This window comes from Clupea harengus, chromosome 7, assembly GCF_900700415.2.
Source record: "Clupea harengus chromosome 7, Ch_v2.0.2, whole genome shotgun sequence".
Taxonomy (NCBI): domain Eukaryota; kingdom Metazoa; phylum Chordata; class Actinopteri; order Clupeiformes; family Clupeidae; genus Clupea; species Clupea harengus.
This window is the reverse complement of record NC_045158.1, coordinates 20,668,487-20,683,486: the sequence shown is the minus strand read 5'-3', so window position 1 is coordinate 20,683,486 and position 15,000 is coordinate 20,668,487. Positions and strand designations below refer to the sequence as shown.

Below are 15,000 nucleotides of genomic sequence, written 5' to 3'. Positions count from 1 at the left end.
GAAGTATGACTATGGAGTGTGGGTGCGTCTACTGTTAACCCACTGCCCAAACGGTCAAAGTGGCTATTACTCGCATTTGACTGATGGGAAGGTACTGTGCTCTCCTCTCCTACCGACCTTCAGGCCTCTTAACTCTCCGCTCCACTCACACCCTCCGCTCTAACTCAGCAGCCGTCGTCTCGGTAACGAGAATCAGAGGTCAGTGTAAAGAACTGTCCACATGTGGAAACGGTTACGGCTGGTGAAAGAATGCAGCGTTTTAGGGGTTCTTCACTAAAGGGATCCTGTCTGATCCTTTCCACGCTTCTGTTTTCAGTCATACGTCGGTCGGTCGATCTGTACTAACCAGGGCCCTGTTGTGAGGGAGTGGGAAGATGTATTGTGTATAATGTTTTATGTCTTTTGTCATATATTTTTTTTTAAATTCTTTCAGCAACTGGTAGTTTACAAACTCACCATTGAAGTCTATCTAAACAGCAAAATAAGTCATCTTTCTTAACTTCTTGTGGCACACACACACACACACACACACACACACACACACACACACACACACACACACACACACACTCTTTCTTACCCCGCTACCTGTGCTCACAGTGTCATGAGGACACTGACTCCAGCCGAGTGTCACATAGGCAGAAGCATGAACAGGAGCATCACACGGGGTCCAATGCATCTATAGTCAGATATAGTTGACTCTTGAGACAGTCTGATCAAAGGATCATTCTTGTCATAGTGTGCTGGTTTCAAACTAAATGTGTAAGTCTATGCCTACATTTGTGAAAAGCCAAAAAATCGCTTCAGTGCACTGTGAAAACAATACTGTACATTACTTTTTTAAGGAAAGTGTAACTAAGGGTAGCACTTAGCCAGAAGCCGGAACCTGAATGGTTGGGTAGTTTGTAAGGGAGGGTAATCTGGTGACCGTCAGTTAGTTAGTGAAGGATTGTTGAGAGGGGTGTGGTCCAGTGAGAGAGGAAGTAACTGGCAGGCCCAATTTGCACCCAACACCCTCTCACACCTGGCCCTCTCTCCACTGAGGACCATCGGTGTGCCAGTGATCACACGCACGGCACATAAAAACCAAACAAATTCCAGCTCAGCTGTGAAGGTCCAGGAAGGACAGGAAGCATGTGAAAAGCCATGCTTCTTACAAAGACCCTGATTGACAACGGTACACAGTCACCATGCAAGGCCTCAGTGGTAAACCTTGAGGTCAATCAGCATTGAATAAGTATAAATCAAACTATTAATACTTCACTGATTTGAAAAGAAAAATCAAGAAATCAAACATATCAACTATTATACCTGCTCATATTTGTGATTATTCTCCTTAGTCCACAAAAGCAAGACATTTTTGTGTCTCATCATCAGGACACCCCACACACACACACACACACACACACACACACACACACACACACACACACACACACACACACACACACACACACACACACACACACACACACACACACACACACTGATGTGCTCTTCTGTGGTGTATATGTGCTTCCAGTGTGAACCAGAACAGTCAGGGATAACTAAAGGAACAGACCCTTATTCTCTATCTTGTTTCATGGATGTGGTGACCATAGACTGAAATTCAATGACTCACAGCCTTGAGGAAAAAGTGGTTCAGAGGAGCACTTGCAACTGTAGTCCAAAACTAACTTCCGAAGTTTAAGTGATGTCAGCAAGATTTTCACAGTTTCATGAAATGCTCCATCAGTCCCTGATAACACACACCATCCCAGAGAGAATGGAATCCCTATGCTAAACACCTCAGAACCGTATAACTCTTCATGTGTTCTGAAATTATACAACACCCCCTGTATTTCTATTGGAAAGACACTCTTCCCAGTTATACATGAACTGGTTAATATGATGGTCAATCCCTTTTATTAACTGCATTTACTTTTAAATGAATCTATACACGAATCCATTTACTTCCTCCTAAAGTAATGAAGAACATTTTTGTCAGAGGTTTAAAAGTTCTCTCAGTGTGCAAACATCTGCGTCAACCAAGGATAATTGGTTAGATAGGTCACACTAGTGTCTTGACTACGCCATTATAACATTTCATAATGTCTCAAAATGACAGGTATCGTTTTACTTGCATTCAGTCATGTAATGAAATATTGTGTTGATATTTTTCCAAAAGAAACGTTAGTGTACTGGGAATACACTACAACAATTGTGCCCGTGCGCATACTGCGCTCGCCTCTTGCCAAACACACATCCTGTTCAAGATCACATTGGTTGATACAACAGAAGTGAATGAAAACTTACACTGGTCCGATACACACGAGTGCACACGATGCAAATCATTTGGCTTTCTTCTCACAGCGCTAGCAAAGACGCTCAATGGATGTATTCATCCACGCGCAAAGTATGGCACGTGCCCACAGGTACAACACGACCAAAACACAAATAAAGCCACATAACAAAAACATGAAATCAATTTTAATTTGTCAGCTAATTAGTCAAAACTAATTTATTTAATTTGGTCGTCGGCACATCTAGTAACGTAAAATATCACAGTATAGTGGGTTACCTACCTTGCTAAGCGCAACTGCATCTTTGGCCAAGACGAGCGCACAGGTGAGAATGTAACTCCACATCCCGGTCAACCTCAATTTGCGAGAGAAGAAATCCAAAATCCTTGTGTGTTGCTCAAGACAGCCTGTTTGTTTAATTGCGTAATCTACAGTTTGAAACTACACTTTACCAGCGAATTGCCTATCAGGGATGGTGTAGTAAAATGAACGGTTCCATATAGTTGTAAGAGTGATGGCTGCCATAGGCAACTTCAATGCTGCCGGCTTTGTATCTCTCTTGGCAAGGTGGGCTACTGACCCGGGAGCAACAACTGTCCCTCCACTTATAGGATGGGAGGAGCGACCACACTCAAATTTAGAGGATGTGATTAGATCTGACCGACGCACTGCCTCGAGGATATCTGTATCAGAAATTAATCTAGGATAATATATCTTTAAGTCGCACATTGCTCAATTATAAACTGAAAACGACCAGATCATAACAGATCATTTTTTTTATAACTGGCAATTAGTTTAAGAAGTTAAAATTGCTGCCCACCTAAAACGAGTCACATTTGCGCCATCTCCTGGTATAGGTAGGGGACTTCAGCCAAAGTCCCTTATGACGTCTCTGCTTAGTCCATGAGATTAATGTACTCGGTCGGTTTCAAAAAAATACATAGGGGGAAAAGTTATACAAACAAACCAACAAACAAAATTGACCTAATACATTTCAGTGAATACTGATAAACACATCATGATATTTTACAGATAGAGGGCCCAGTTGCCATGTTGCATGTAGGCTACCCATTGCTAGTGATTTGATTTGTTATGATTTTTTCATCATAACAAAAGTCAGTAAGATTTAATGTATTTCATTCAGTGATGTTAAACTAGTTTAGTGTTTTGATTCCACCGAAGAATACCACGCACTCTTTACTGTTATCCCATTGGTTCTCAGGAAAGCAGGAAGTTGTGCGTACTTGTTCTGCGACACAGTTCCACCAGGGGCACGGGATCTACAACACATGTGTGGCCAAAATGGTGAGATTTAAATCAAGGTGAGGTTTTTGTCGAACTTTATCGGCGATATTTACCCTAATGTTGTCGTTTACATACATGTCATGCATGCATTATAATGTGTATCCCGCATGCTGTAGGTATCTGCTATGTGAAGTATGTGTGGAGGATCGAAGCAGCTTGTTGCTACTGGAGGAGAGAGCAATATTTCACGCCGTGAAAACTGCGGTGGCTCGGTCACACGGAGACTACGGCGCAGCATTGCTCATTCTGAGCTTCGCAGGTACGAACTGCTGCCAAGTGGCCCTCAAATGTGGTATAAGGTCATGCAACATCAGATCTGCATAACTAGCTACCTAGCTGTGCATGTTTTGTTTTTGCCATTCGTGGCTTGGTCAAGTGCGCCGTTTACATCATGTAATTTCATAAATATGTCCTAGCATTGATGGCTGGTAGATGTGTATACTCATTTAAATCACAGTCGCGTTAATGTTAATATTTTGGCTAATTGGATTCAGGAATTGATCTTAATCACCTAGTATACAAGCTCCAAGTTGCCTTGGTAAATGGCAATGGTTTGAAACTATGCTGACTACTTTTATAAATAGTGTCTTTCCCTTTTCTTCCCATGCAGTGAAGTACGTGAATGCCCACACAGGCATTATCCTGATACGCTGTAGAAAGAGCCACTATCGGATCCTCTGGGTCTGCATTGCCTTTCATCAGCTGTCTAGAGAACCGAGGCCAGAAAGTGCAGTGTCTCATCAGCTGTCTTCATGTTGAGGTGAGGGGCTGTGGCAGTCAACAGCCATCTTTCACCAATTTTAGAAATTATTATCGAGGGTTTAATGCTTGTGTTTGTGTTAAAAATGCAGACACGACACTGCCTCATGAAGTTGTGTGATTTTATACATTTATTCATTTAGCAGACGCTTTTGTCCAAAGCGACGTACAAGGGAGATTATCCAACTTCAGTTTGTTTACCTTCCATTTTTGCAGGAACTATCCGAACGTGCCAGAAGTTTCTGGTGAAGTACAGCACTCAAACAGCTCCACAGAATGCTACCTCACTGTAAGAATGAAGGTAAGTGTGGTATTCGGGGGGAAGACTAGTCTCAGGTGACCTGCTATGACTTGGACACTTTGATACAAGTGCACATATTGGGGAAAATGTGTTGAAATTTTGCTATTGTTTTTGCCAAAATCTTCCAGAGAGAAATTCACCCACAAACCTGTCTTACCTAGCACTGCTTATACGATTGATGTTTGATATTAATATTTGAGCTCCGCCTTTACAATGCCTTTGATTTGCTATAAACATGCCAAACTGCACATTTAGGGTAAATTCCCCAATGGTTGGGGGAGGGTGGTCTGACTCTGCAAGATTAGGGTACCACTTATCCAAAGTTTCCATTACTCAGTCTTTGCAGACTTGACATGCTCTTGTCATCCTTTTCCCACTCATAGCTGAAAGAGATGAGGTGCGGAGGGCAGTGCTAAGCTGCTCTCTTGAAAAAGAGCGAGACGTTGAAGAAGAGGAGGAGGTGGAGGAAGATGATTGGGAAGATGAGTGACCATATCTGATGTGCTGAGTTGCTGGGTAGCATAAGAGGGATGTTGGCATTGATGTCCCTGAACCTTCCTCCTGGTGCCACAGTGGAATGGGCTGGCCATTATGACATCCTGATGTTTCAGAAGCTGGGTTATGCTGTAAGACTTTAGAAACAAGTGAATTTCACTGATTTTGGTTCATCAGGAATGTGAGTCGCCGTTTTACTGCCTTTGGTGTATGCAATCTTCAATGCCCATGGAAGAAGTATAACTTCAAGTGAATTTTCAGTATTTCATATGATCCAAAAGTCCAACTACTACATTAATAGCATATGTTGTGCCTTTCCAACTAGATTCACTCATTTGACTAATGTTTCCTTTTTATATCCATTTCATTTGAGATTTAACCAAAGGTTGGGTAACTTGTGGTACGCAATGGGATGGGTGAGTGAGATGCTGTATCTGCAGTGTGCAAATAAAATTGTTAGTCTGTGTAAATTGTGGCCTTCATTATTTGTTTTGTTGTCCCAGACCATCACACAAACTCTTGCAGTGTTTCTTGAACCAACCATTCACCCTGTTTAGGCACCAGGACAAAACAAAATGTCACTGAGGAAACTTCTTGTTAGAAATTGTGTAATTCTCACAAAATTCAGGATATTTTTAAAGTGAAGCTGATAACTGTTAGAAGTGTTCTCATGTTTTACCGACACATCTTTAAGACGAGGAAAAGAAAAACCATGGGAATATCTCAGGAATGCTTATCTTATGATGCCCGAGCTGTTAAACAAGACAAGTTCTGTGAAGGTACTTTATGGACACATAAATCAACACAGAGATGTGCGTTTGTAATGTTTATTTCACAACATTGGAAATTGGTTGTTTTCCCGTAATATTGGGATAGTAGGTAAGATTGATCTGTCTCCCTATAGACTTATTTTACTACGTGACAGCACATGTCTGAAACAACCACCCTGAAGCAAAATGCACTGTCAGATTATGCTGTGCTATTTTTGGGACAATGTGCAACCATAACCAGTCAACAAGGTTGCTAAATCTGTCTCACTGGTGTGGAGTCAACATAAAACTGTTATATGTAGCCTTATTCAGTTGACACAGTTGCCTGCTAGTGAATTTGTGTAGATCATGTACCAGTGAATACACTGCTGGATGATTAAAAGACTGAAGTATCAGATGTGTTATGGTCAGTTTTTCGCCATTAATACCACTTCCCATAAAACCATTGCGTCAGTCAGAATTTATATAAACCCGTCATCCGGGTCGTTGCGGTTCCTGTTTGGCGACCCGTCGCCATAATCCGACTTCGTTCTTGTGAGCGAATTTGGGGAGATAAACCCACATATTGCCCGTTTTCCACGCTTGGGAAGCGGCTACGCCTTTCAGAGGCTCAGCTTTTCCCACGACAAGGAAATAGCTGCAATACCCGGGGTCCGGGCCCCGCTTTTTTGAGCACTCGTTCTCTTATTGTATTAGCTTTCTTTACTGAGACGCCTGAACTGTGTCTCTTATTTTTCTCTGTTGGTTTGGCTGTCAAGATGTCCACGTAATGGAGTCTCCGTGTCTGACAGAAATGATCCAGGGCCTTCGTCGCCTGACCCGCACTTGTAACAACCGCTCACCTCTCCTTTTGTTCCGTTTAATGCTAAGAGAGCTCGACGCTCTCTCCCCGAGCTCGGCCTCAAATCCTCTCTCAAGAACAAACATGGAGAAAAATCCAAACTGCAACGGCAACAATCAAGGTCCCGCCCCCGCTCGAGTTCTACGGGCCCAGCTCCTGGAGATTCTAAACCTAAAACAGGTGATTACTTACATAGCTGTTTTTTTAACCTGGTTGACATCGCCATTGTCCCTCGATTAAGATACGTATGGACGTTATGTTTGTTTCAGAATGGCTGGGTGCTAATGCTGTTTATAGAGATAGAGAAGGCCCACTGACTTGCATGTTTTGTTTGTCTAACGGTTATGACGTAGGTAGAAAGCTAGCCATCCACCAGGTACAGAGAGCAATTTAACGTTAGATATTGAGCTAACTTTAGTAGCCTGATAAGAATTAGGCGTGTTTTCTTACTTCCTAACATTGTATCTCGTTGTTGTCCCTTGCTTATTGTGTTAAAATTGAGCCTGCTCACTTTACGCAGCTTTTACGAAGCTAGCTAGCTAACTGATAAACGTGGTGGTAACGTGAACGATACGCTTTCCAGCTGGCAAGCATACGTCCTGCGTTAATATTCAGTATATACAGGAAACATCATTTTTTGTATATATTTACAGGGGGAATTTAACGTCAACAGAAGTATAATTTGTTCAACGCGAATTGATGTTCGACTTGATGTTAGCTAGGTATTAAGGTTAGTGTAAAGCAGTTGCTTCAGCGTGCTCATATGTCTCGTGACAGCTTGTTGGTCAATTCTTTGTTTTGGATGGAACCCAGGGGACGTCGTAAGTTGCTTGAAATGTCTGAAAACGGTAGCATTTAATTGCCACATTAGAACCAGTAGCAGACCCAGCAGAAGTTTTATCGGCACAACACAGCGCCCTACAACGTGACTTGGCCTCCCAAAGCAACGTGCATGGGATAGGCCTCGTCAGAACTTTGCACTCCACCTGTAGAAAGTCAGCCTAGTCATGGTGCAGGTCTACGCCAGTGTACGCTTGAGGTTGGGTGAATATAGCACTTGTGAATTGAAAAAGGGTCTCTTGAGGTGATTCATTCCAGTACAGTGCTATAAACAAACTAAAGCTTCAGGAAATGTGTAGTTTATTGTGCTATCAAATAATCTACTTTTGTCAGAAAGTACATAGTAGGCCTGTTTGTTTCAGACACCTACCCAAATGCACCCATACACCTGGACATCATAATTTAGCCTTATTTTTTTGTTCAAGTTGTTGCATAATTCTAAAAGACCATAACTGATTTTATATTGGTGATGACTTCATTGATATTCCATGATTTGTATTTGATTTGATTTGGCTTTGGCTGTCAACTGAAAGACAAAAGGCAGGCTAATGATATCTACAGATGTTCTTAAATGGCTAAGCCAAGAAGGAAGACTACAACATTTAAATGTGAACCCCTAAAGGAAGAGTATTCCACCATCTTGCATTCCCCTTGTTTATCAGACTCTCTCGGTTCTGTGCTTGTCTGTGTGTGTGTCCACACGTGGTGTGCGAGTGAGGGCAGAAGAGGTCGGTCCCTGTGCAATGCTGATAAGTGTAGTAGGCCTCCATCTGAGAGCTTGATCACATGAGCCTTAGTTCAGTGCTGTTTTTGCTTCAAAGGTGCAAGGTAGCCAAATACACTACTAGTGTAGTGAACTACTTTATCGGTCTTGCCCACATGCCTACTATTGGGTCGCCAGAGGTCTGGAATAAAAATGATACTGAACATTAAGCTTTTGGTATAAAACTGGTATAGATGCATGTTTGTTTGTGTGTGTGTGTGTGTGTGTGGTGTTGTTATTATGTAAGGAATCGTTTATTTGTTTTGATTGTTTTTCAAATATTACACAACAATTCTCTGCTTTGTTTTCATTCTCAGAAGGTTAAAGGAATAAACCAGGCTATTTTCATAACAAACCGGGCAAGTCACGATGGTCTTCTCTCTGCCTCTATTTCAGACGGCAAGAATAATGGAGGCTCCAAGCGCTACAACCGTAAGCGGGAGCCTGCTTTCCCCAAGGCGGAGAGCTTCCCAGGCCCTCGCCGCACCACTCCACAGAAAAGCAAGAATTTCGACAAGAGACCCCCCCAGAGGGGCGGGGGTGACCGACAGTTATGGCCTTCAATGGGCGGTGGGGAAAGAGAAGAGGTGAGGTGTTTTCCCACTGACAGTCCATCGGTTGAAAGGAAACGTTCTCTACAACTGACTTTTACTAGTATAAGACACTATGAACGCCTACTGAACCCCATTGTAGGTTGATGGCCGCGTGGTGTCTTGCCATCTGTGACTCCAGCTAATAAGGAGTCACTTGTCATTTAAAAGTGCAGTTCTTTATTCCTAATCTATAACACTTTTCGCCGAAAATCAAAAGAAATTCAGTTTTCGGGCTGTGCATCCAGTGTGTGCGCTCCAAAACCCTGGTGGTGTTTGGCGCAGTCCTGGCTCTGTAAGTGGGGAACAGACAAAGTTTGCTCAGACTGAGGCATACACTTTTCTAGCCAATCAACATGTAGCACAGAAGGGAGGGGTGCAATCTTGTTGAGCTTTTCGGTAGTGTCATGAACTGAACCTTTAAAAGTTGCTGAAAATAATTACAAAAGTTACAAGATGGCATATTAATGTCCGACCAGTGTCACAGACTGAATTGTGCACCCCGATCAAAGTGTCATCCAGCCAAATGATGGGTGTACAATACTTTTGTCCAAAATCCATTTGAATTGACCCCTTCTACAGACTCCCCACCTGACCTTGCTCTCCGTCCTCTCATTATCAGGTAGCAGAGAGCCGCCGGGCCGAGTTCAGCCCGGCTCAATTCACTGGACCCAGAAAAGATAAGCCTGAATCACCTGCTCAACTTCACCGTTTTGAGCCGCGAGGGGCCCGAACGGTGGTGGCGGCGATGGCCACACCTGCTGGGGACGCCGCAACAAGTGGGGGCCACAAGCAAAGCCCTTCAACAAGGAGCTCTTCCTGCAGGCCAAGTGAGTGCGCGCAGCCACGGCCCTGTCCTGAGTGGGGGCGGGTGCGGAATTGGGCCTTCAATCCCCAGGACTGGAGTGGAAAATTCTGTGAAAAACGCTTGCAGGATGTAGTTTAATGGTCAGAAAAAGTGTTCAGGACTCTGGTTACATATTACTCTTGTAACGTCCCGTCCCGTTTTCACAGCCATGGGAATCGTGGAAAAAATCCTGGAGTCATGGAAAATTTAAATGGGTGGATAAAATGAACCATAATTATATCAAAGCAGGGTCTTCAGACATTTTCATTGTCAACTTTTCAAAACTTCTCAGAACCTACAAGTGCAAGAACTTCACGCCACAGGTATGGGTCTAATTATGAATGTTTAATTTTTTTATTCATTAATTTGGCCCAACCTGTGGCGTGGAAGTTCTCCATCCATTTAAACACTGTTCAGGTTAGCTAAGCTACTGCTCTACCTGCAAGCTTTTTGGGGTATAGATGTCTAACATTAGTACTGGCATGTGTTCTCATTGCAGCTGTTCTCATGGTTGTGCTGTGGATACGAAGTGTCTGAATTCCTTGTCTCCTCTGTTTGCAGTTGCCAGTTTGTGTGTGATTGGATGAATCAGGACTACACAGCCCACTTCACTGACCCAGACACTCTGGTCAACTGGGACTGTGTGCAAACAAGTGGTGAGGCCAGTGGATCTCACAACATCCCTTTCAACATTGCCTCTGTTTCTCTGTCTTTGTTTCACACGCTCCTTAACTTTCACACACTCTTACTTTCACACACACCACACACACACCCCCCTGCAAGAGCATCTCCAGTCATGAGGGACCAAGTCACTTAAAACCACTGTCCCTCTCGCTCTTTCTGTTTTTTCTTACCACACACACACACAACACACACACACACTCTCTCGGGTGTCCTTTTTGTTCAAAGCAGAACATGTCATGAGGTGCCTTTCACCTGACCTCTCCTCTCTGTCTCTCTCTCCTCTCCCCCTACAGAGGATCTACAGCCACGAGGTGCCCTCCTGCCCCATCTGCCTGTACCCTCCGGTGGCGGCGCAGATCACTCGCTGCGGCCACATCTTCTGCTGGCCCTGCATGCTGCACTACCTCTCCCTCGGCGACAAGAGGCTGGTCCAAGTGCCCCATCTGCTACGAGGCCGTGAACGGGCTCGACCTCAAAGAGGTCAGTACCCACACCTCATGGCATTGTGTCATAGCACCGCACAAAGTCCTGCTGTTGCTGCTTTTATGCCCTTTTTGTAGTCTCTACATTCTGTACCTTTTTATGAGTGGTTCTGTGTCCTCCTGTGACATACTGTTTATAAATACAACTTATGTTGGGAGGTGTATGCTAGATAATAGGTAGCTGTTACAGTAATATTATTCTATGGAAGATTTAACTCCACTCAAAGTTAATTGGTAATGATGCTACTTGCTAATGAAGCTAATAATGTTACGATGCTTCAGGCTACTGACCCTTGAAATGTGTGTCTAACTCCTTCACCCCCACCCTCCCTTACCTGCTGCAGTGTGGTTGCCATGGAGACCCGTCAGTATGTGGCGGGAGACCAGATCACCATGCGCCTGATGAGGAGGGAGAAGGGGTCACTGATGGCGCTGCCCAGCTCCCAGTGGGGTCAAGGTGGAGGAGCCCATACGCTTTGGAGGTACGTGTGGGTGGGTGGGAAGAAGTGTATTGGTGGGCGGGTGCGCGCATGCATAATTGGACCTTTAAAAGGACCTTTTAAAATGTGTTACCTGTAAGGTCAGTCTGAGTGAAGCTTACAATACAAGGCGCTCTCCAGGACAATGCATTCTAGCTGGATTAAAGCTTAATTGCAAAAAAATGTCCTTCAACAGTTATCGGAATCAGAAGGCAAAATAAATAGTGAAGAGGTAAAATAACCTCGTGTGTGTTACAGATGGGCATCTGGGCATGTACTCGAAGCTGCTGCTGGCATCTGAGAAGCAGGTGTTGGGGCTGCTGCAGGAGGAGAAGGAGGTGCTTGATGATCCAGTTCAGCCTGGAGGAGCACGACCCACAGTCCTGCTTCATCCAGAGTGCTCTACACCAGCTACAGGTACACACACACAACACACACCACACACGCGCGCGCAGCTCAGCCTGGAGGAGCACGGCCCCAGACTGCTTCATCTACAGCCCCCTGCACTTAGTTGCAGGTACACACACATCCACACGCACTCATGCGACACACTTACACCATGACAACCACACACGCGTGCATGGTTTTGCAATCACAGCCACACAAATGCACACAAGTATGCTTCACACATGGCAATATGTATTGAGACATGAGCTGGCTGATATAGGGCCTGATATTGATATATGTGTGGCTGGGGATATCTCAAACATCAGCACCAGTTGCAGTTGAAGCCTTTTAGCTGTGAGTCTAAGTTTCTATTTGTGTTCTGTCTGTATGTGCGTGTCTGCAGGAGCAAGAAGATTTCCTGCTGAAGCGGACTCTCAGGATGGGGCGTGTGGAGGCACTGGACCTGCAGAGGCTCTCCCTGTCTGACCCCCCTCTCCTGTGGTACCCGTGGTCACACACTCCAGCACCAAAGTGGGTTCCAACAGAATATCCTCCGATTGATAAAACTCTGCTCGGCAGGTCTTCAGAAGCTTTGGTGTTAGAAAATTATGCAAACACTGTTCGTTAACTCTATCAGATTTGTATCCAAAATGTGTTGGAAGTTCACACACCTTACTCTTGGTTGCGTATCTCACAAAGCACTGATCTCTCCTCGTCGGTGAATCGCATGTCCAAATCGACGTCAGGACTACCCTTTCCAATGATGCTACTTACTAGTCTGTGCAACAAGTGGACTTTAGACTTCGCCACCGCACTAAGAACTTGCGTGTGGAACAAAGCAGTTAGGGGCAATCGTGTTTTGAAAACGCGTCAAATTCAATGAAGTTGCAATCATTGGACATTCCCTTAGCCATTTTCACGCCTCTGCGTCATAACTGAATAAGTCGCAAAATGTTTGTAGCCTCAAAGGGAAACCTTTCAAAATGAACAGCAGGATTCACCCTTCAGATGACGCTAATCTGTACAACGAAGTATGGTGGAGTAATCTGGTTTTGAAACTACAGCAAAGGTCAGTGTCAGCATGGTATATACTCTTTTACATATACATATTTTTCCAAATTGCTACGGCGTGGTCTCCCACCATCATGTTTCTGACATAACCGGAAGACTGTCTGTCTTGGCCTATACATTCTGAAAAATATCCCAAATCTTAATTTAATACATGCAAAAAGGATCTTCCCTGAATATCCGAGATTAATATAAAACGCGTAATATCTAAACAAGTAAAATATAAAATGATGGCACATCTAGATTAGCCTTACTGTCCAGTGTGAAAAAAATCAACACTCAGCCTGTGCTACCTCTTATAATGACCAAGATGGAAGATAAGAAATAATGGTATCATGCTAAGAGTTAAATGCTCGATTTATGTGGCTTTGTTTTATATTGGGCTGCTCTAAAGCTGTGCGTTCCTGTTAGGTCAAGCTGTACAGCAAGATGCCAAACAACAGCACCGGTCATGGGTTTGATTCTGTTTGATTCTGTTTAGGCGACTCATCCCCTTCACTGTGTACTTAGTCCTCTTCTGCTTTCTGTGTTTTTTGATCCTTCCCCTCCAGCCGGTGCTGCATTTACTCCTCAGCGTTCGACGATGAGGTGCAGGAGGTGCCTGACGTGGACCCGGTAGAGGTGGCTGAGGAGGTGCCTGAGGAGTTGCCTGAAGGACCCGCTGAGGCCTCCTTTAACCCGAAGGCTGACGCAGAGGCCCCACAGGCATTAGAGGGGGCACCTGCTGCCCACCAGAATGAGGCAGGAAGGCCCCCGACCTCAGAGCCTGGGCCCTACTACTACTTTTATCAGGGTGAGCCTCGCCTGAACTTTTTCAGGGATTGTCTGAGCAGCTGGGGTATTACACAAACACACACGCATCAAACTACTATCAAAAGCACAGCACCGTCAGCTGTACATGTTAAATATATGGGTCTCTGCAAGGACTGTGTGGTTGTGTGCGTTAACATGATGTATGTGTGTGAATATTATTTATTTCTCTGTCTGATGTGTGTATGTCTTTGTGTATGTGTTTATGTGACTGTGATGTACTGTATGTGTGTATGTCTGTGTGTATGTGTTTATGTGACTGTGATGTACTGTCTGTGTGTCTGTGTTTATGTGACTGATGTGTGTGTGTCTGTGTTTATTTGACGGTGATGTGCTGTGTGTTCCTGTAGCGGATGATGGGCAGCAGATGTTCCTGCACCCGGTGAATGTGCGCTGCCTGGTGAGGGAGTACGGCAGCCTGGAGGCCAGCCCCCCGGCCATCACCGCCACTGTAGTAGAGGTGGAGGGTCAGGCAGTCACTGAGGTAAACACACACACAAACACACATACACACACACACACCAACAGAGGTGGAGATCCAGATACACGTACATGTACACACACACTCTCACAGAGGAGTATGAGAATTAAGAGCCTTATTGTGAAATTTACACACATACACTATTCTAGGATGGAAGGAGGGCGTGTAATTTGATTGGTTGTGAAGCTCAAATATCAACAACATTTTTGCCAGAATCGCAGACTGTGCGTTAAACACTAGAATGGCCATGCAGTTCAGACGGGTAGGCTGGCAGACTGCCCGATGGTTATACCGCTTTCAGATCCCCTGAAAAATGTGAGAAAGTAAGTAATCCATCATTAACGTGTGTGTGTGTGTGTAGGAAGTCCGCCGTCGGCATCGGTACCTGGCCCACCTGCCCCTGACCTGTGAGTTCAGCATCTGTGAGTTAGCCCTGCAGCCTCCAGGTCCTCTCCAAAGAGACCCTGGACAGCTTTGCAGGTGAGCTCCCTTTCCAACTTCCTCACATCTCTCTCACCCCCCTCACAGACACAGACTGTCCCTTCTCTCCCCAGTTTTCTGTTCATCTGTAAGTCTGGTACACACACACACACACACACACACACACACACACACAAGCGCGTGTACTATCCTTTGGCTAATTCCAGAAGCATGACTTGAATAGGCATGTTGCTCCTTGCCCTAACTCTGCACTCTTCCCCACCCGCTCTCCTCTCATCCTCAGATGACCTGGAGAAGAGGAAGCGTCTGAGGCAGAAGAAAGTGAGGGATGAGAAGCGGAGGGAGAGGCGCATCGAGATGGAGGAGAACAGGAAG

At 44.7% G+C, this 15,000-nt stretch overlaps 1 protein-coding gene and 2 pseudogenes across 1 annotated transcript in view; 2 read left to right on the top strand and 1 right to left on the bottom strand.

Annotated features, from left to right (window-relative positions):
• olfml2a (olfactomedin-like 2A) overlaps positions 1-2,657 on the bottom strand; it is an 11,486-nt gene extending 8,829 nt beyond the window's left edge. Inside the window, exon 1 of the mRNA XM_031570807.2 lies at positions 2,565-2,657. Within this exon, the coding sequence (XP_031426667.1) occupies positions 2,565-2,627 (63 nt within the window). The 5' untranslated portion in view covers positions 2,628-2,657. The remainder of the gene's footprint in view (positions 1-2,564) is intronic.
• An 830-nt stretch (positions 2,658-3,487) lies between these two features.
• LOC116220940 lies at positions 3,488-5,261 on the top strand (annotated as a pseudogene).
• A 1,561-nt stretch (positions 5,262-6,822) lies between these two features.
• Positions 6,823-15,000, top strand: LOC116220939 (annotated as a pseudogene).